General features: G+C 48.8%; 1 protein-coding gene and 1 pseudogene across 2 annotated transcripts; both read left to right on the top strand.

Annotated features, from left to right (window-relative positions):
* LOC132507981 (uncharacterized) overlaps window positions 1–6,702 on the top strand; it is a 130,317-nt pseudogene extending 123,615 nt beyond the window's left edge.
* MYC (MYC proto-oncogene, bHLH transcription factor) lies at window positions 6,251–11,401 on the top strand. 2 transcript variants are annotated; one of them, XM_060127612.1, is made up of 3 exons: window positions 6,251–6,673; window positions 8,373–9,141; window positions 10,356–11,401. In XM_060127612.1, the coding sequence occupies exons 2-3, from the start codon at window positions 8,385–8,387 to the stop codon at window positions 10,916–10,918; spliced, it is 1,320 nt and encodes a 439-aa protein (XP_059983595.1). In that variant the 5' UTR covers window positions 6,251–6,673; window positions 8,373–8,384; the 3' UTR covers window positions 10,919–11,401. The 2 variants fall into 2 exon arrangements, with proteins under 2 accessions (XP_059983595.1, XP_059983596.1); XM_060127613.1 differs by having other exon boundaries at window positions 8,376–9,141.
* The last annotated feature ends 10,956 nt before the right edge of the window (window positions 11,402–22,357 follow it).

Below are 22,357 nucleotides of genomic sequence, written 5' to 3' on the forward strand. Positions count from 1 at the left end.
AAAGGAAAAGCTTTTTCAATGTCCGGGTCAGCTCACCAGGACAAGAAAACAGTTGCAGATTCCAGCAGAAGCCTTATCCGGCCAGGAACCAAAATACTTCCTTGTGCTCCGGGGCTCCCAGGACCACACCCTGGTGCTCAGCCACTGGACAGCACATGAATTCAGTCAAAGGAGGGAAATTCTAACATAATGCCTGGATTTGTATTAAATAAGAACAATGCATAATTCAACCTTTCAGATCTTCCAGAACTTTGCTTTTTCTGGATGAAGGGGTCTATAAAATGGCATACGCTTGGAATGGTCAGTCGGTCTTGCAGCAGATGGAGACAGGAGAGGGGTGGGTTAGGAATTAGTCACCAAACGTTATGTAATCTCTTCGGGAGGAGAGACTCCAGGTTCTCCTCTGTCCAAAGTCAGGCTTGTATTCATCCACCATTTTTCATGCTTGATGAAGTGATAGGGGACAAAAATGTCACGGAACTCTCTGGGGAGCACCATGAAATACTGATACATTAAACTTAAAAGAGCTCGATCCAGGGCTTCCCTGGTGGCGCAGTGGTTGAGAGTCCGCCTGCCGATGCAGGGGACACGGGTTCGTGCCCCGGTCCGGGAAGATCCCACATGTCGTGGAGCAGCTGGTCCCGTGAGCCATAGCCGCTGAGCCTGCGCGTCCGGAGCCCGTGCTCCACAACGGGAGAGGCCACAACAGTGAGAGGCCCGCGTACCACAAAAAACAAACAAACAACAACAACAAAAAAAACAAATGTTCTAATGACCGGTAGTCCCATTTTACCAATGAGAAAAGTGAGGTTCAGAGAGATCATGCAACTTGTCAGATTTAGCAATGAATGAATGAATGAGCAAGATTAAACGGAGTGGGACACTAGGAACTGTTAGGAACCCACTGCAAGCCGATTCTAGCAGCTACCTGTAGCAGGTGAAAGAGGAAGGAGAGGCAACAGGGGAAACGGAAGAAGCAACTGGAAATGTGGCAATAACATCCGGAGAAGGGGGAGTTACCCTGGGATTCTCACCTTGACATATCAGGGCTGATACCCTTCTGCTGCGGGGCTGTCCTGGGCACCGTAGGACGTTTAGCAGCATCCCTGGCTGCTACCCAGTGTATGCCAGCAGTAACGCCCCTTTGTAACAACCCCAAATGTCTCCAGACATTTTCAAATGTCCCCTGGGGGCAAAACTGCCTTCAGTCGAGAACCACTGATTTACAAAAGAAGCAATTATTTCCAACAGCCATCAGTTTCCCTGGCAGCAGCAAAGTCAAAAAGGAAAATGGGAAAGGGCCATTGGCTTTGGTGATCCACGGTCTCTAGGTACGTTCCAGAAATTTCCTTCTGTAACAAAGTCCATTTAAAAGTAGTTACGGAGGGAACAGAATTTAAAAATAAGAGCAACCAAGGGTGAGCTACTCTCAGAAAGCCAGAAGATTTGGTTTGGGATCTCCACAAGCCCGTAAAAGGAACAGGCTCCTAGCCCCCTGGCTTCCAGACGCAAGTCGAAAAGCAAAAGTTTCCCCCTGTGAGTCTCCTTTTCAGTCATCTCCACCTCCAACCCAGCGAGGGTCCATCCTGGAGACAGATGTTGCCCAAAAGGACCATAGCGAAGACAGGCCAAGTGAGCGAAAGTGTGGAAACTTCTGAGATTTGCTTGGGTTTGGCACTTACGGAACAATAAACCGAGCCTTTGAAGAGGCTAAACAAAGGAACCATTTGTCTACTCTAGCAGCTACAAAGTAAGGCAGGATTACAGCGAAGCACTAAGGAACAAAAGAAGAATGCCAAGCTAGAGAGGAGACTAGAGTTTACTGAGTCCAGCTAGGACCCTCCACCAGAACCTAAGGTCAGTCGGTAAGAAAGCAACTGAACGTACCCAACGCGACACAGGAAATGCAGGGTCTAGAGCTTTATGTTAAAAATACTTGCTAATTTTTTTCCTTCTTGGCTGCTTTAATTTATGCAGTACGCTAGAAGCGAGAGTAGGTGGGGCAACATTGAAAAACATTCATTTTTAAAAAGACACAAAGATTTTCTTCACTGCCGTTTTTGATATCATTCTTATGAATTAATGATGCCAGCTTTTATTTGCTTGTCTGCTGGAGAGCTTTCCTGTACTCCTCTCATCGGGACACATGGTCGGCATTAAAATGCTTGTGAGACTTTCTATTCCTCGAACATTCCCTGGCTAGCTTGGATTTTAATCTAACAGCCCTTCTTTCCAAATAATCTTTCTGCTGGAGCTACGTATTTCTCATTCTTCCCCCACCCCTTCCTTGACAGGCCTCAATGACTTGAAGAGTTTTTGAAATAACATGCCAACCACCTTTGAGGGGCTTTCTGTCTCATCTCCAGGTTGGAGCTAGCTTTTTGATCACGGGGGTCCAGTTTCTTTCCACTACTCTTATCTGTGGAAGACCCACAGGAAACTTTCTGAGGGGTGGGAGAAGAGATATTCAAAGAAGGGGTGGGGTACAGGGAGGAGACATGTTATGTCATACAAGTCATACATTCTGAATCTCTCCATTGTGTGTCTGCAAAGAAAGGAGAAAGTCTGGTCAAGTTGTTCATTCTTTCTGTGCTTCATTTTTCCTAAGTATGAAAGTGACACACGACTGTCACTGTGAGAATATGCAGTTGTGAGAATGAATGACTCTTAGTTACACCATCCGGAGGAAAATATGTTCCCTGTAGTGACACAATGTTCTCTTCTGTGAGGCAATCTTACTGGACTGTTTACCTGGAGTCCCAACCCTGTGGGTGATAACAGACTTGCCTCTTCTTTGAAACCCAGCAGCACCCAAAAAAGGAAGGAGAGACACAGCCTTAGAATCTCCTTAGACCAGCAAACCAGGAATATTCACTTAATAGACACTTTCTACTGACTTCCAAAAGGAAGTGATAGAAAGACTGAGGTTGTCCCATAAAAAGTTTTCTTAAAAGACAAACTTCATCAGCTGTCTTCAGGTGATCAGGTTCAGAAACTCTTTCCCTTTTTTATTCCTTTTTCTACTTATAATGTTTCTTTTACAATAACATACATCCCTTTGGTAATCTCGAATGATATTATTAGTTTCTATTTACCCTGCCGTTTCTCAACCTAGCAAATATCTCTTCTAGGTCAAATGGTTCTTAAAAATTACTAAAAGAAAGATAGTGAAGTCCCTTAAGTCAAGTCTTGCTGAGATGTGACTTTCCATTTCCTCGGCTGTAAAATGGGATGGCTCCTACCTTACTTGGAAGTACAAAATAACTCCAGGCTGGGGCTTCCCTGGTGGCGCAGTGGTTGGGAGTCCGCCTGCCGATGCAGGGGACAGGGGTTCGTGCCCCGGTCCGCGAGGATCCCACGTGCCGCGGAGCGGCTGGGCCCGTGAGCCATGGCCGCTGGGCCTGCACGTCCGGAGCCTGTGCTCCGCGGCGGGAGAGGCCGCAGCGGTGAGAGGCCCGCGTACCGCAAAAAAAAAAAAAAAAAAAAAAAAAAGGTCCTTTACACTTTGTTTCAATGGAATCTCAACCCCCCCCCATCATTATGAAAAGATCTGGCTATTCACCATTTTTTTTTCATTTAAAAAAATAATAAATCTAGTGTCTTTCTCTAAAACGTGGTGGTTAGAAGATGATGGCTTTCTAAGATGTGTAGACTAAAATGTGTTTTGCTGCCTTAGAGTTTTGCTGGAAAGTTTTTTCGTGTGTGTACTTGTTAATCATTTCGCGTTGCCCATAGATAGCATCAGTTCTCTATAGGGTGATGCTCATTGCCCATAAGTAGTGATGGATCCATTTTCACCACCACTTATGCGGTTGAAGAGCCGCCTCTGAACCACTTTTCTCTCCAGCGATTCCTCTTCTTCCGCCTCTCCGCAGTCGGCCTGAAGGAATCTGAAGAAGGTGGCTGGAAACTCATTTTAAGGAACCGCCCCATCCTTCGCCCCGCTGGGTACCCTGCACTCCGGCCGCCCCTGCCCCCTCCCGACCCGCACGCCCTCGGGCGGCATCCGGACGCAGCGTTCGAGGCTGCCGGTAGAGGGCACACTTACTTTACTTTCGCAAACCCCGGGCTCGAGTGCAGCCCTGGGAGGGGGCAGGGAAGGACGCTTTGCAGCAAAGCCCCGACCAGGGATTGGTCACTCCCCGCGTTTGCGGCAAAGGCTTGGAGGTTGGAGTAATCTGCAATCCTTAAAACTGAATTGTGCCGTGTACCTGATTTGGAGGAAGTCACTACTCATTTAACAATTGAACGCCGAGCAGCAAACTCAACGGGTAATAATCTATCTCGAACACAAGCATGTTATACGCGAGCCCCTCCCTGCCCCGAATTTTTTTCTTTTTTGGAATGAGGGGGGAGGGGCGTGGAAAAGTTTACTTAAAATGCCTCTGGGTGAGGGACCAGGGCTGGGGAAGATTGCCTCTGTTTTTAAGGCCTTAGTGTAATGCAGAATAGCAAATCCCGAGGGAATATGTATTGTATACGAAATATAGATTCACTGAGGGAGCGAGCAAGTCATGTGCCGTGTTGGGCAAAATTCTAGGTCGACGTGTACGTGAAATGTACATAGACGTACGTGGATTAGGCATACGCACTTCACTATGGTATTCAGAAACAAATTTATAGTCAGTGAACTAGGAAATCAATGCCTGAAATTCGGCCAATTTTTAATTGGCTTTTTTAATTGGCGCAAGACACCACCCCTCCAGAAAAAAAGACACGGAAGTAATACTTGGCCCCTCTCCTTAGATCAGAATCGATGTTGGGGTTTGTTTTGGTTTTTTTGGGTTTTTGTCCAATAATAAAGAGGAAAGCAGACCCAGAAAGGAAGTCAACGTTCGATTTGTCCGAGGAGGAAAGAGTTAACGGTTTTCTTCACCAGGGACTCTGCTGACTCCCCAGGGTGGATCCACCAGCTCGCCTCCTTCCCTCTTCTGGGGAGTCTGGTCCCACGGCTCGCGCCCACCCCCTCCCCAGTCAGTATCCTTCCGTCTAGCGCCTTTGATTTCCCCCAAACCTGGGAGCCCCAGAGTGGTGCAAACCGACACCACGGGGCGCAAAGAGGATTCGTCTCTTTTCTGAAACCCGGCTGCAGAATTGGGAACTCAGAGTGAGAGGCGCGGGCGGGGGACTGGGGGTGCAGACCGGCCGAGAGCGGGCGGGGGAGGGGCCCCCGCGGCGCGCACCCGCAGGCGCGCTCCTGCCTTACTCCAGCTCCGGAACCCACAGAAGGATCTCAAGGATTAGCGCGTACTGGGGTGGGGGGCGGGAAAGCGGGCTCACGCGGAGATCCATGTAGGTCTGCGCGGGCGGGGCCGGGGTTGGGGATGGGGGGTCGTCTGCGGCTTTGGCGGCGATTTGGGGTATTCATTCTGGGTGGAAGGTACCCAGCTGAGATAGCTGCACACACACAGAATGCATAACACCCCCCAACAAATACAGTGGGTGTTTATTCATAACGCGTCCTCCAAGTATACGTGGCAGTGCGTTGCTGAATTATTTTAATAATTCCAGGCATCATTTTCCTCCCTATACCTCTGATCGTTTATCCCCATCGACATTCAATGCCCCACACACTCAGAGCGCGCGCCAGTCAATACCCCCTTCCTTCCTCCTCTCTTCGTAGGACTTATTTTCCAAATGCTACCCTTTTCCCGGCCTTAGGGAGGCGCCCGTCCGCCCGGGACGTGCGTGGCGTGGCCGTGGGTACACGGTGTATGCTCAGCGCAAAGAGTTCAGCTGTTCTGCCCGCGATGATTGAAGCACAGAGGACAAGTATGCTGTTTGCCAAACAGAGCGCTGCCCCAGAGGAGCCAGCAGCAGAGAAAGAGAGAAGGTTTGAGCGGGAGCAAAAGAAAATGGTAGGCGCGCGCAGTTAATTCATGCGGCGCTGTTAACTGTGTTTACATCCGAGAGCTCGGCGCACTGGAGTGCCAGGCTCAAAGGGCTGAGTCTCCTCCCCTCCGGCCCACCCTCCCCACCAGCGCCCCTCCCGGGTTCCCAAAGCTGAGGGCGGGGGAGAAAGAAAAAAGATCCTCTCCTGTGAATCCCCGCCCACCGGCCTTTTATAGGCGAGGGTCTGCGCGGCCAAGGACCCCCGGGCTGTGCAACTCGCGGCTACCCCTGCTGCCGCCGCGCCCCGGCCGCCGCCTGGCTCCCCAACTGCCTCTGGAAGGGCAGGGCTATTCAGAGGCTTGGCGGGAAAAAGAGAACAGAGGGGAGGGGCCGTGCCTTAGCAGTATAAAAGCCGGTTTTCTGGGCTTTATCTGACTCGCTGTAGTAATTCCAGCGAGAGGCAGAGGGAGCGAGCGGGCGGGCCCTCGAGGGTGGAAGAGCAGAGGCAGCCGAGCGAGCGGAGTCGCGCTCCGGGCGCCCGGGGAAGGGAGATCCGGAGTGAAAGGGGGGCTTCTGCGCCTCGGGCCCGGCCGCCCCCACCCCACCCTTCCCGCCGACCCCTGCCAGCGGCCCGCCATCCGCGCCGCATCCGCGAAACTTTGCCCACTGCCCGCTGGAACTTACAGCACCCGAGCGACAACGCGACTCTCCGGACACGGAGAGGCTCTTCTGCCTATTGGGGGAGTCACTTTTCCCCGCCACTGCCCACGACCCGCGCCTCTGAAAGGCGCTCCTCGCCGCTTTTTGGACGCTGGATTTCCTTCGGAGAGTGGAAAACCCGGTGAGCACCCGGACCTATTGGCCTTTTAATTTATTTTTGCTACCGCAGTAATGCCGCGATGAGTCGAATGCCCGGATCGGTGTCTTTTCTCCCATTCCAGCGCTATTGACACTTTTCTCAGAGTAGTTGTGGTTGGTCGGGGTGGAGTGAAGACGAACCAGAACTGGGTCGGGGTACAGTGACTTGTCAAGATGGGAGAGGGGAAGGCAGAGGGAAAACAGGGTACGTTTTTGAAAGTAGCCTTGAGAGGTTTTTGCTTATGTAGATGGACGCTGACCCCGGCCGGTTGGACATTCTTCCTTTATTGCATTAATTGCTTTTGGCCTTTGGGGAGGAGAAGAGAAGGGTATGCTTCTCGGTGGCAGAAAACCCTTTACATCCTGAGCTCCTTGGAGTAAGAATTACATATTGCCGTGTGTGAGCGAGAGAGCTCCGCAGCCTCTGACTTTTCCCCGTCTCGGAAAGGGCATTTAAATTTCGGCTTACCGCATTTCTGACAGCCGGAGACAGACACACTGCGGCTTGTCCCGCCCGCCGATCCCCGCGGCGTTTCCAATTCGCCCCCGGCTCCTTTTAGAAGTTGGCATTTGGCTTTTAAAAAGGATAATAAAATTAAAGATCTTGGTCTACAGAGAGGTTAGGATTTGGTGTTGGCGAGGCGCGGGGAGGGGGGTGAAGGAGGCTGGGGCAAAGATGTGTCCGATTCTCCTGGAATTACTGACTCGGGGGGAAACGAGGACAAATCTCTGCACCCAGCCTTGGCTCCCAGGCCGCCTCTGGTGTCCCCGCGCGGGTGTCCCTGCGCCCCGGAGATGCGGAGGACGGCAAGGAGCGGGGCTCGGGGCTTTTCCAGAACAGCTGCTACCCTCGGCGGGTGAGGGGAAGACGCCTGGCTCTGGGCGCGGAATCGTAGCAGGGTCTCTGGCGCAGTTGCGGCGCCGTATTGGGTGTTGAAGGGAGGTGTCCCTGTTATTATTTAACACTCCCCTTTTATGTATTGGCGGGGCGGGGCGGGGGGGGCGGTTAAGGCTCGAAGCTGAGCTTCCACTCCAGCCCGCGAGGGAAAAGAAGAAAAGCCGGCAGAGGAAGGAAGGGGGGCGCGCTGGGGGTAGGGATGCAGGAGGCGGAGAAGGGAGGCTGGGAGGGGCGGTGGCGCCGGCGGGGGAAGGAGCGCGGCAAGGGCGCGAGTGGGAACGGGTGCGGCGCGAGGGGCCCCGGCGCGGGAGGGGGCCGCGCGCAGCCACTCCCGCCGTGGCGCCTCTCGCAGCCTCCTTCAGGTGGCGCAAAACTTTGCGCCTCAGCGTTTGGCAGATCGTATTCCTCCCCCCCCCGCCGACCCCGCGCCGCCTCCCCCGGCCTGTTAAGGAGGCCAAAGCCGATTTCGATTGCTCGGCGGTCGCCGGGCCGACTCCCGGACTTGGCGCTCCGGGCTCCCGGGGGACGGAAGCTGCGCGGGCGCTACGGAGCTGCTTCGCCAAGTGTGTGTCTGATATAGTAGAGGGTCACCCAGAAAGGGTAAAAGGGTGCCTTTTTGTTTTGTTTTGTTTTGCGCCCCCCCCCCGCCGACCCCATTTGGGAACAGCGCTGGAAGGGGAGTGGTTCTGGATTGTGGCGCGCGCGGCGCGCTGCGCGGGATTTCGGCACCAACCAAGACCCCCTTAACTGAAGACTTGCCCCCGCCTTTGTGTGCCCCCTCCAGCAGGCTGCCGCGATGCCCCTCAACGTCAGCTTCGCCAACAGGAACTATGACCTCGACTACGACTCGGTGCAGCCTTATTTCTACTGCGACGAGGAGGAGAACTTCTACCAGCAGCAGCAGCAGAGCGAGCTGCAGCCGCCTGCGCCCAGCGAGGATATCTGGAAGAAATTCGAGCTGCTGCCCACCCCGCCCCTGTCCCCGAGCCGCCGCTCCGGGCTCTGCTCGCCCTCGTACGTCACGGTCGCGTCCTTCTCCCCCAGGGGAGACGACGACGGCGGCGGCGGCAGCTTCTCCTCGGCGGACCAGCTGGAGATGGTGACCGAGCTGCTGGGAGGAGACATGGTGAACCAGAGCTTCATCTGCGACCCCGACGACGAGACCTTCATCAAAAACATCATCATCCAGGACTGTATGTGGAGCGGCTTCTCGGCCGCCGCCAAGCTCGTCTCGGAGAAGCTGGCCTCTTACCAGGCTGCGCGCAAAGACAGCGGCAGTCCGAGCCCCGCCCGCGGGCACAGCGGCTGCTCCACCTCCAGCTTGTACCTGCAGGACCTGAGCGCCGCCGCCTCCGAGTGCATCGACCCCTCGGTGGTCTTCCCCTACCCGCTCAACGACAGCAGCTCGCCCAAGCCCTGCGCCTCCCCCGACTCCGCCGCCTTCTCGCCGTCTTCGGACTCTCTGCTCTCCTCCGCCGCGTCCTCCCCGCGGGCCAGTCCCGAGCCCCTGGCGCTCCACGAGGAGACACCACCCACCACCAGCAGCGACTCTGGTAAGCTGGGACCCTCCAGGCCCAGGTCAGAGGGGGTGGCTGGCTGTCTTTCCTATTCTTACTGGCGACCACTTCAGTTAACCCTGCTTTTTCTCTTTTCTTATATTTGGAAAAGAAATGGCAGGCCTGGAAGGGTCTGGGAGCTCATCATCCCTGAAACACTGGGCTTTAGTGTGCCTCCCATCCCTTCCCCTAAGATCGCCCTAGTAGCCAGCCCCCTCCTCTTCCCTCCCTCCCCTTAGGAATTTCATTTGGGTTTTTAAATCTTCTAGCTTATCTAGCAACTCTATCCGCTCCCTCTTACCCCTCTTAAGCATTTTAATTGCCCTGGGGGGTGGGGGGATCGTGATGAGGTTAAGAGAGGATTGATCTCTTCGAGAGTGAATGAATTACCTCCCTTAACTTCTGAGAAGCTGTTGGAATTTAATGGACTACAGATCAACAAAAATGAAGAGGGACAGTGGACAGAAACTGGGCAGCCACCCACCTGAGTGCTATAAGCCAGTGAAAGTGCCTTAAAAATGTATGGACTGAGGAATTGGGATCTTTTCGGCCTCTTTTGAACACTTAAAAGCAAGTCCTTTCCAAAACTGTACTCCTTTTTTCCATCCCCCACCCCCTAGGACTTTTGGCAAAGCTGCAAGACTTTTTTTTTTTTTTTCCCACTTCCAGTAAAATAGGGATTGCTAAAGTCATACCAAAGATTTGCAGCTATCATTTGCAACACCTGAAGGGTTCTTGGTAAAGTCCCTTGCAAAGAGGAGGTGCTTGGGAATGTGCTTTGTTTGGGTGTGTCCAGCACCTCATTAAGTCTTAGGTAAGAATTTGCATCAATGTTGTATCCTGGTAAATTGTAATTTTCTTGTCTGTGCCATAAACCCAGCTGTCATTTTCCTCCCTGAGACTGTCTCTTCATGAGAAGAAGAGCAGAGACGATTGGCTAGTTCTCTGGGGATAACTTTGTGCCAGGGTCCTTTTTTTTTTTCTGGCCGTGCCACACAGTGTGTGAATCTCAGTTCCCAAACCAGGGATGGAACCTGCACCCCCTGCATTGGAAGCATGGAGTCTCAACCCCTGGACTGCCAGGGAAGTCCTCCGGGTCCTTTCTTACCTAATTATGCCTTGTATTTGTGCACAGTATTGATTTAATCTGGTCATTGATCGCTTTAAGGAAACCGTGGCTAACTGGGCGATTGCTTTTTCTCTTCTTACAGAGGAAGAACAAGAGGATGATGAAGAAATTGATGTTGTTTCTGTGGAAAAGAGGCAGCCCCCTGCCAAAAGGTCAGAATCGGGGTCACCCTCTGCCGGAGGCCACAGCAAACCTCCTCACAGCCCGTTGGTCCTTAAGAGGTGCCACGTGTCCACCCATCAGCACAATTATGCAGCGCCCCCCTCCACTAGGAAGGACTGTCCCGCCGCCAAGAGGGCTAAGTTGGACAGTGGCAGGGTCCTGAAACAGATCAGCAACAATCGCAGATGTGCCAGCCCCAGGTCTTCGGACACCGAGGAGAATGACAAGAGGCGGACACACAACGTCTTGGAACGCCAGAGGAGAAACGAGCTGAAACGCAGCTTTTTTGCCCTTCGTGACCAGATCCCGGAGTTAGAAAACAATGAAAAGGCCCCCAAGGTAGTTATCCTTAAAAAAGCCACAACCTACATCCTGTCCGTCCAAGCAGAGGAGCAAAAGCTCATTTCAGAAAAAGACGAGTTGCGGAAGAGGCGAGAACAGTTGAAACTCAAACTTGAACAGCTACGGAACTCTTGCGCATAAACTGACCGATCGGAGGGAGGAACTGGAATGAATCCCTCATGAAATTCTCATTTGTTACTAAGGGAAAGTGAGGAAGAAGATTCCTTCTGACGGAACCCCCGACGTATGAACTTTCTGCATATGCATGACCAACCTCACAACCTTGGCTGGATCTTAAGACTGAAAGGTTTAGCCATAATATAAACTGCCTCAAATGGGACTTTGGGCATAAAAGAACTTTTTTTATGCTTACCATCTTTTTTTTTTTCCTTTAACAGATTTGTATTTAAGAATTGTTTTTACGAAATCCTGAACTTTATCCAATTTTCCTTTGTAAATATAGCCATTAAATGTAAATAACTTTAATAAAACCTTTATAGCAGTTATACCATAATTTTTTTATTTAAGTACATTTTCCTTTTTAAAGTTGATTTTTTTCTATTGTTTTTAGAAAAAAATAAAATGCCTGGCAAATATATAATTGAGCCAGATCTTCAGTTGTGAGTGTTTTGTTTCTTTTCTTTTCTTTTTTTTTTTTTTCTCATTCTCTTTTCATCAATGACAAATTAACAGAATTTGGCCCTTAAGGGAGTGAGCTTTAGAAGATGGGAAGAGAAGTTATTTAAGAAAGGGTGAGGGCTTTCCTTTGTTCTAATGGGTCTGGGGCCTTAAGGTCTTTAAATTCTCAGGGTTATAAGATGCTTCCTGGAGATTTGTGATAAGGGCTAGAGTTGATACTTCAAAGAATGAAAGGGCAGTAAGCTGGTGAGGGTTAGAGGTAGGCAAAAGGGTTAAAGATAACAGTTAAGAACACAAAGGGGGGTGAGGACTGGGGTTTGGGAGGAACATGAAGGAAAAACTGGAGTTTCCATGCCATTCCCCAGCTCCATTGCAGTCCAGGGGTCCTGCCCATTGAAACAGTTGATGGGGGAAGAGCAGGGACCAACTTTTCTGCTTGCCTGCTCCTACCAGGTGCTCTGGGAGGCAAGTTATTAACCCTATTTTACAAACAAGGGAATATAGAAGCTCAGAGTGGTTATATAACTTCTCCTCAGCCACACAGTAAAAGGCTGAATCCAGGTCCCATGTTTGTTGAAAAACACTTACCACTTGGCTATCCTGCTTTGGCTCATCCTGTGTCTGCTGTACAAGAATGCTTTGGGTTTGGGGCCTGATGGACCGATCCAAGGGGTAACTATTTAAGTGCCAGGCATTTTTCTATGCATTTTCCTTATGCTAACTCCCCAGCAACCATATGAAGGAGGTACTGTTGATTTCCCCATCATAGGGAAACTGAGGCACAGCAAGGCTTATCCATGTGCCCAAGGTCCACTGGTAACGAAGGGTAGAGCAAGGATTCCAACCCAGGCTTGACCTGTGCTAGACCACCTCTCAGACAAGCCAGTAGCAACCAACTGGCCAGTCACGAGGACGGGAGTCACCCATCAAGTGGAATACGTGACTTAAGTTTCAGCATTTAGGGCTGCTGGGACTCGGTTCCTCTTTTTCCGTTTTGTTTTGTTTTTGTTTTTATTTTGTTGTCCATTGCTTAATTATTCCTTTCACAATGAGAAACCCACGGCTCATCCACTCCTACCTTAGCCATTTGTTAAATGAGATTCACCGGTTGCTCCTGGGAAGTGGCCAACATGGAAATGCTACTGTTCAGATCATAAAATAAAACATAGTTACTCTTTGTCATGTGAGTCATTATTTTGGAAACAACAAACTCCCCTTCTTCCAACCTCTTTCACACAGGGACATGCATGACACATGCTCATCACTAGAACATGAAAAGGCATTTTTGAATGTTGTTATTATTAATCTTAAGCCTTTGAAAACCCCACGGTCCAAACCAGAAACTAGAACACTGACTACATCGGCAAATGGAAGTTACTATCGCTGTTCTAATTATCTCGTTGTCTCAGCGTCGGAGTAGATCTTGAGATCCCTGTACTCACTTGGAGATTTAAATCCACCATGACCCATAAATCAATAAATAATTACTGTCTTTGGCTTTGACCCCTAGAATAACTTATTCAAGTCCTTAATGTCTTTTTCTTGATCCTTTATACTGGATCCTAAATCCTACCCTAATAGCTTCAAGCTGTCACACCCTACACCCTAAATTCAAAGGGGGATACAATCCACAGAAGTTGAGTAGCTCAAAGTGTTACAGAAGTGGGGGCCATCTTAAACGATTCACTCTGCCGCTTTGTGGTTGGAGTACAGCCCTGGAGTGACTCACCTGGGAACAGGGAAGGTGTTAGTTTGAATCACGCAGTCCGGGCAAGCCTGAGGAATAGGAGAGAGTGTTCCTCATTAGGAAAACAACTCCCCGTTCCAAATTATCAGGAAACAACTTTCGGGATGCAGAGCTTGGCTGTGGAGATGAAAGGGAACCACGCCAACTACCTATCAGGCCCTCTTTTAGCTTTAGGAAGCCAGGGAATGTTCTAAAAACAGATGCCAACTTCTTTCCAGAAAATCAGGCTGACCTTGACCTCAACACAAATTGGCCCTCAAAGCCAATCCAGAGAGTCCCCAGGGTTTATGCCATTGTGTAATCTATTTTGTAGATAACAATGATCAAGAATTGGAGATGGAGGGGCAGAGCTTATGATTTGGTCAGGAATATACAAGAAGGAATAAGTTAATATTAACTATGCGTTTTACCCAGGAGACTGTCCAGGAATTAATGCCTTCCCCAGGGGATTCCCGGAGTGGTTTTGTTTAGGGATGGAATGTATAAAGAGGAAGGAAGTGTTACTTAATGATGCCATTTGGAAGCAACAAAGGAGATCCACATTATAAAAACAATCAATCAAATGTTTAAATGCACAAAGTTCTTACAACCCCAGCTTCATAAGTAGGTTACTCACAGCTAGGATGTGTAAGTAGAGTTCTCTGCTGGTCTTTAAGACAAAGCTTGGTAAAGATGACAAAATAATTGTGTTAGGGGGTTTTCTGCAGCTTGATTGCAATAGCTGAGGAGAATTTGTTAGTATACACGCTAAGGGCCTCTGAAACATTTCTTCCCGGCAATGCATACCCTTAGGTTAAAAGAGGCTGAAGGGTGTCCCCTGACACTATCTATAAATGCACTAGGAGCTTTACAAGTTTCCTCTTTTAAGGTTATAGACCATTACACACCTATTTCAAAGGAGAAGGAGTGTAGACACAAGCCAATAGAATAAGAACAGGGACCTGTTTAAAAAAAAAAAAAAGACTAAAAAGACTCTACCACCCACTTCGAAAGCTGTAGCAATAACCTTTCTCTAGTCTAGATCCTTCGGTGGAGAATCTAGACTAATTCCATTTGTTTATTTTTGGTTTTATTTTTATCACTCTAGAGACTAATTCCAAATGTAGAAGAAACACCCAAGAATGTTCACTTTGCCAAACTGGTTTGAGGTGATTTACAATGACTCTGAGTTGATTTCTCATTTTGTTTTAAATTTTATTTCTTTCAATATTAGTCTACACTAAGCTCTTTAGGAAGACACAGTTGAGGGGAAGTGTTAACGGGTTGTAGATCTTCTGAGGTTAAAAGGAATGTGCTTTGTTTTTACACAATGCCTAGGAGCAGCTCAGCCACAGTCCCCAACACTTTCTTCCCCTGTCACCCCATCAGCCCATCTAGGGATAAAAGAGGCCAGTGCAGTCAGGGGTCTCTAGGGGCAGGGAATGGGAGAGCTCAGGGAGAGAGAATTAACCTTGTTTATACACCTCCTACCTGCCAGACCCTCCTTCTCACTGGACTCTCCCAGCAGCCCAGCGGGAGAGCAATTTCTGAATGTGACGACACTGATGAAGTTTAGACAAGTTCAATAGTTCTCCCAAAGTCACACAAGCGTCAACCATAAAAACCGAACAACAATAGTAGTCAATCTTTACTAGGTGCTAAATACTTTACAGGCATCTAATTTCATCCCCAGAGCAACTCTTAGATGGTAAATTCAATTCCTAATCCCCAATTTACACATAAGGGGATTGAAAACTTTGAGAGATTAAGTAATTTGCCTGCATTCACAGAGTGGGCAAAATGGTGAGAGCAGGAATTATTCGTTCGTTCATAAATATTTATTGAGCACCTACTGTGTGCCCACAGTGTGCTGGGGGTGTGAAGAGATGCTAAGATAAATGAGATAGATAAGGTCCTAGCCCTGAGTCACCTATGGATTACTGGAGAACAAAAGAAATGAAGGCAATTAGACTCTAAGTTATTTTACAAACACTTTTTGAGTGTACTATGTAGGAGGAAGGGGTTAAAGCTCTGGGAGCTGCTGAAGACCACCCCCCACCGCCCAGGGAAAATGAAGTCAAGGAAAGAACTCAGGAAATGCTGAAAGAGGAACAAAGGAGAAGACACTGTTTTTTCTTCTTTTAGGAGGGAGACAACTCTAGGAAGAAGCTCTTCTATCAAAAGTATCAGAGGCAGGGCTTCCCTGGTGGCGTAGTGGTTGAGAGTCCGCCTGCCAATGCAGGGGACACAGGTTCGTGCCCCGGTCCGGGAGGATCCCACATGCCGCGGAGCGGCTGGGCCCGTGAGCCATGGTCACTGAGCCTGCGCACCCGGAGCCTGTGCTCCGCAGTGGGAGAGGCCACAACAGTGAGAGGCCCGCGTACCGCAAAAAAAAAAAAAAGTATCAGAGGCAGCAAGAGGGGCAGCAGGATGTGCAGAGAATGGTCCACTGGACTTGGCAATATGGAAGCATCTTCTTGACCACAGCTCCTCCCCAGTGGACAGCAGCCCATCCACCCAAGATCCTTCTTCTCCTTCTTTCCTTCCATTCAATCCATCACTTGAAACATCTGCCTAACCATTCTCCCAGCACCCTGCCCTCCTGTAATACCTTCTCCAGGAGTTTCCAAAGTGTGATTCCTGGACCATCAACACCGACGTGACCTGTGAATTTGTTGCAAATGCAAACACATTGTCCCTGAATTAGAATCTCAGGAGATGGGCCCCAGGAAACTGTGTTTTAACAAGCTGCTCTAGGGCTTGAAAAAGTTGAGAACAACTGGCTTCTCCATCATTGCCACCCCCAAGATCTCTCTAAATCACAAATGTGATTATGCCCCTCCCTTGCTTAAATCCCTTCAGAGGGTTCCTGCTACCCACCAGATGATGTCCAAAGCTGTCCTACACCTCCAAGTCCTCCACACACTGGCTTCCACTGACTCAAAGATTCCATCTCTCTGGTTTCCCAATCAGATGCTTTGTCCCTTCTGCTCAAAACACTGTTGACCCACCATCCACCCATCCACCAACACAATGCCCACAAGCCTGGCATGCTCTCATTCATCCTTCATGGCTCACCTCCTAGGATTCTCTGACCACTAGACTTCTCTGACCACTAGGGAACCACTAGGTTCCCTAGGAAACCACAACTGACTACCCAAACACTCCCCACTCTGTATAGAAATGGTTCGTCTTGCCTTGAGGAATGGAATCACATCAGTCCTGTTCACCAATGAATCTTCACTCAGTGCCAACATAAATGCCTGGCATTGAACAGTGACTCAACAATGTCTTGGTGAATGGCTGAATGAAGGGCCTTTTGCATGGTGTTGTGGGCATTGAAAATGAGTAGCAGGCAAAGTAGAAACAGATTCTCAACAACCTTTTCAAGAAGCTAGCTCTCAAGATAAGGAAAGAGATGGATTTATCAAATGAAGACAAGGGTTTGTATTTGGTTGGATTTGCTTGATGGAATCTCGATTTTATCTTATTGAAGATAAAGAGATCATTAGTTTGTAGCCTGGTGGGATGAAGTTGAGAGGGGGAGAAGTGAAGATACAGGAGAAAAGGAATGATGGAGCTAAATGTAAGTATCTCAAGGGCAGCTTCCATCTTTGCCTGGTGCCAAGCACGTTGCCTGGAAATCTAAAGGGGAATATAAGTGGACTCGGTGAGAGGGGGATGCCTTCTTGAACATGGCCACTCCTACAGAGAGTGGCTCTTCCCAGTCGCAATGTTAAAGTCAAGGCCGAGTCTCTTCCTCTAGGCTCCCAGAGCCCTGTGCTCTTGCTCTATCGCAGGACAGGTTCATCTGTATAGAAATAACCTGTTTAATTCTCTCTCTCTCTTGCTAGACTCTAAACTCCTTGAGGATACATACTATGACTTTCTCCATCACTGTACACCATAGGGCAGGCCTAGTATCTAGCATATAAGATTGTGCTGAATGAATGAATGAGTGTATCAACAAATGAATGAATGTATTTGCCGTATACTTTAAGTTTCTACATCCCGGAGTTGTCCATCTTTTTTACCCTGTTCAGTCCAATGCTCTGTGCTCAGCTCATGCCAAATCTATTCCCCTCTGTGATGTCTACCTAATTCATTCCAGATGGCAGAAGCCTCAGCAAAAGTGTCTCTGAGTCTCAGTCAGGATCTATATGTTGCAAGCAACAGAAATTCAGCTTTAACTGGTAGATGCGGGGTTGGGGGACAAAAGGTATGTAATTAGTTTATGTAACTGAAAAAGCCCAAGGGTGATTGGATCTAGGGGCTCAAACAAACAGTGGCTTCAGGATTCTTTCCATATGTTCATCTCAGTCAGGATCTCCCCACCTGGGGCAAAGATGGCTGCCAGCAGCAATAGGCTAACACAGGCTCCTCAGAGAAAGCGGGTCCCTCTTTCCCCCTCAAGGAAAAGCCTCAGGAAGGATTCTGATCGGTCCCCTGGTGTCACATGTCCACCCTGAGGCTGGTTGATCAGCTTGGTTCCCAGCCCTCCTCCTCTGGTGGAGTTGGGGCCGCACGTGTGATTGAAAGCCCCATCCAGCAGGGGAAAGACAATTCCTGAAATGCAAAGGTTTGCGCACGAAAAGAACGGCTGTTCCCTAGACTGACTCACTGGGTAACGGTAGTGCATGGAAGAGGCCAGATGTTTTCAAAGCCTGACGAATTCTCAAAATCACCTGAGAATCTTTTTACAAAAGATCCACCTCGGAGCTCCTAAACCAGAAGGTCCAGAAGGGTGGGTCTAGGATCCGTATTTTTTTTAAAGTTCCACAAGGGATGGGGATGAAGAAATAAATTTGGGAACTAATGGTCACCGCTGAAGACACCTGAAGTTTCAGTCTGGCTGTGCCACCTGCTGGCTGTGTGACCCAGAGCAAAGGACTTTGCTGCTCTGAGCCTGACTTTCCAATTTGCAGGGAGAAAAGGAAATAAAGGGGAGGCTGGGAGGATATGGGAATCATACCTCTTTGCCAGGGCTATTGAGAGAATTAAATGAGGTTGTATGTGAGAAAGGGTCCAGCATTGGTTCCGTAAATGAGAATTTCCTCTTCCTCTTCTCCCTCTCTCCTCCTCCATTTCTAACACATCAGCAAGTCCTTTAGCTCCTACCTGCTAACTTCCTCTCAGCTCTGTCCCCATGTCTCCTTGCTGATTGCCCCCACTGTCTGCTCACCACCACCTCGTGCCTAAGTCTCCACAGTAGCTTCTCACTGCCCCTAACCTGGTCTCCTCAAAGCAACAGGAGTGGTCTTTGATGAGATCCCTCCCTGACATACAAGAATTTAGGAGCTCTCCTTACTCTGACTATAAAGTACAAATATCTTTGTACCTCTTCATGACCTGCCCTAGCTTACCTGTCCAGCCTGCTGCTGTATCACTCCTTACAATTTTATTGAGGCAATTTGCATTTTTTCTCAAATGCCAGGCACATTCCCTCCTCTGGATCTCAGTTCCTCGACCTGAATAGTGTTCATCACACACATTCCATGTCTCATTTTGAATGTCACCTCTTCAGGGAAGCCCCCTCTAACCGGAGGAAAGGGAACCGCTTTCCTACACTTTTGTTCATAGTAGCTAATAAGAGTTAAGCATGATGACAATCATTCAGCAGGTTATTTGCCTATTTTATCTTATCTCACAACATCCCCATGAGATGAAAACACTTGCCTCCATATCATACACTTTAGGGTCCTGAGATTCAGAGTCATCAGGTAACTTTCTCAAGGTCATAGAGCAAGGCAGTGTCAGAGCAGCGATTCAGCCCTAGGTCACCTGATTCCATGTCACCAGGTTTCTCAACTTGCTGCTGTTCCCCATCTAAAAACTCCACTGGAATGGCCCAGGTTCTCCACTGGAATGGCCCAGGTTCTCCACTGGAATGGCCCAGGTTCTCCTCTTGCTTCCCTGTTGGAATTGGAGCTACTTGCTGACGTGTCTCCGTATCCCCGGTGCTAAGCACTGACCGGGCATATAGAAGGTACTCAATTACTGTTGCAAAATAAATGCAGTCAGTGAGCTCATGTACTAAGATCCATGGCCAGAAATAGGCAATAGGTTGATGTTTAAAGGAGTTTGTTCCTGCCATGTTCCTTGAGGGACACATGACATAGAGCTGGAGACAATGTTAGCCTTGGCTTTCTAGAAGGCCCTAGAGAAGCTGTAATCTTCCCAAGGGCCCTCTACTCATTTTCGGCTGACTTAGTTCAAGATCTCAGGTCTTTTGAGATAAAGGATTTGTTTCCTTGGCTCTGTGAATCCAGGATAATCTCCTAAACTAGGGACAGCTTCCCACTGGGATGGATCTTCCGAACTGGCTCAGTTCCAAGGCCACACCGGGTCTTCTCCCCACGCCCGGGTCAACAAATATTTATTGTATACCTCCTGCACACAACGCAGGCACCAGTGTGGAAGAAATAGTTTCAACGATCTAGTGAAGAATCGTGATATTAAACAAGTATTTACACAAGTAATTAACTAAATAAATTCAAGAACCCAACATAATGGCGTGAGGAAGAAGAGTGTCATGGGCGTGTCTGATAGCCTAGGGGTTCAGGGAAGATGGGTATGAGTTAGTCAAGCCAAACATTCTGAGAGAGGAAGAACCTAGAGGAACGCAGAGCACACAAGAATGCAAGGAGCAGGCAGCACAAGGAGAAGAACACCCCTGGTTGGTGCTCAAGGGGCAGAGTCCAAGCCGGGTCACCCAGGGCCCCGTGAAGGGACTGGGACTGTTGTCTCAGGACAGACTCTGCCGTGGGGGAGGTCGTATCCTTCCTACTATGTTTGTCCGGATCCTCTGTGGCCTTGGGTTGTGGTCCAGTTGAAAGTCATGATGCTGAGAGCCAGGACACTGCGTTTTCCTCATGGCCATTTTCGGAATGCGTGGTATTCCGTACCTTCGTCTGCAACGTGGATCAGTAAGCTCAGACCAGATGATCATAAATATGACATTCTTTCCAACTGGGACATAAAAATAAGAATCCAAATGATAATAACAGCACTAACATTTATCAAGTGTTTTCTACGGGGCCGGTACTGAGAAAGCACCTCACACGCATTTTCTCCTTGAATCTTCACAACAAACACACAAATGGGAGACTGTGATTATGCCGATTTCACAGACTAGAAGAAAGACGCAAAGAAAATTTAAGAAAATAGCGCGAAGGCCCTCAGTGAAGAAGCAGAAGAGGTGGAAGTCAAGCCCAGGTCTGCTCCTCAGCCTGACTTCCTTACCGGCCACTTCATCCAGCGACCATCCTTCCGAAAGTCCTGAAGCCTCAAGCACCATGGTGGCTTGTGCCAGTCTAAACGTTCTTACGGCTGCTTTGAATTTATGACAAAGTGCCCTGTGTGATGCTGGAAGGCCCCAGACGAAGCACTACAGAAGCATTCCGTGATGGCTGGGAGCCGAGGCGGGTAGGACCACAGTTGAAGAACCTGGAGTCAGACAGGAACCACATCTTTGCCTCTTAGGTCCCGAACCATCACCAGATTAACCCAGGCCAGACAGGCATCCAGGGGCTGTTTCTCCAGGAGACGGGCAGGCCCCTGTCTCTCTTTTTAACAAACTAAGCTGTCATTTCCCTCACCTCACAAATCTCCCTCCCAGGCACGGAGACTGCTGCCTTTTCCACAGGAAAATTGAAAAATTATCGTGGAATGCTTCCCAGGCTGGCCCGGGGGATTTCACCAGCAGGCTTCTCTCTGGCAACAGGCTCCTGAGAAATGGGCCTCTGACCTGAAGAGGTCAGGACTGTGAGCTCAGGGGTGGGGGGATGAGACACAAGGAAATGGGAGGTCAGAGCAGTGGGAGCTGCCAGGGGGCTGGGAATATTCTGGATGGGAAGCCTCCAGTATCACACGAGCTGACCATCTCCTTTTGCAAAGGAAAAATTGAGGTGCAGGCAGGGGAAGGGCTGTGTCCGGAGCACACGGAGTTCCAAGAGCAGGTTGGAAGAGCGACCCTTGAGTTTCCTAGGCCCGCTTTTAGGAGCCCTTGAGGCGCTGGGGCTGCAGGCATCCTCCCCTCTTCTTTGGATAAAGTACCCACATCCACTTTTGGAATTTCCTCTTACCCAATGTAGGTGATCTGGGCAGGTCCAAGGGAGTGCCCTGACCTCTTCCACCATGGAGGTGACCAGGGGAGACCAAGCAGATTTTTTTTTTCCTCCCAGCACTTTGAGTCTTGAGTGAACCAAGAACAGAACAGAGAGGTTTGAGCACATTCTTTCTGGTCGCTCCCTGTCCCCGGGGAGACTGAGTTGTCTGGCTCTGTAGGTGTTTGGCATTGCCTGTGTCAAGCCTGTCTCAGCCCTGGCTTCCCAGGTCTCCATCAGTTCTGGGAACTCTCCAATGTCCTTCTAGAAAATTCTATTTAGGATTAAATAACTCAGTAGGAGTTTCTATTTCTTACAGCTAAAAAGCTCTGTATGACGAAGCATTCTTCAAGTTTTCCCCACAATAGCAAAAAAAAAAAAAAAAAAAAAAACTGCAGTGAGACAGGGAACTGAAAGCCATAACAAAGTGTAAATACAACCAAATCCTGGGGCCTAACATCTCCTGAGTCTTGTCTCTTTGGCTGCATATTTTGTGCTTTGATTATCTATAATTAAGGATAATTTTTACTGGGGTCCAGGCCCACAGATACAGCCGACACCAGGCCATCTTGATGCTGTAGCATCTGTACTCTTACTGTCTAGACTTCTTCCTCCAAGCAAACCTGAATAAACTCTGCACAGTTTAAGTGCGATTCTTTTTTTTTTTAACTCCCATTTAAGAAATAATTATTTTGTGACAGGTATTATGCTAAGGGTTTTACATATACCATTTAATCATCTTAACAATTCTATGAATTATGCACTGTTATTAGCTCCATTGCATTAAGGAAAAAACTGGTCCTCTGAGATTGGGGAGAGGAATGGTAAATGAATTGCCAAGGTCACATAGCTAATAAGCGGTAGGCCTTAGAGGTAAACCCAGTTTGGTCCAATTCCAGAAGCTTTGCTCTAAAACCCTAAGCTAAATTGTCTGGGAATGAACCAAAGACACCTCATTCAAGTGGTTCTCAGTCAGGAAACCTGAATATCAGAATCTCCAGGGAAGCTGTTGTTTGAAAAGGATATGATATTATTATTTCATATTTGAAAAGTAGAAAATAAAAGCTATCCCAAAGTTTTGTTTGTTTGGTTGGTTTTTATTTTATTTTA

Source organism: Lagenorhynchus albirostris, chromosome 17, assembly GCF_949774975.1.
Source record: "Lagenorhynchus albirostris chromosome 17, mLagAlb1.1, whole genome shotgun sequence".
NCBI lineage: Eukaryota > Metazoa > Chordata > Mammalia > Artiodactyla > Delphinidae > Lagenorhynchus > Lagenorhynchus albirostris.

What these genes read in the sequence shown, in the direction of transcription:
- MYC (XM_060127612.1), top strand. Translation starts at nt 8,385, where the DNA reads ATGCCCCTCAACGTCAGCTTCGCCAACAGGAACTATGACCTCGACTAC. An exon ending in CACCACCAGCAGCGACTCTG is followed by an intron (nt 9,142 to 10,355) that starts GTAAGCTGGGAC and finishes CTCTTCTTACAG; the next exon opens with AGGAAGAACAAGAGGATGAT.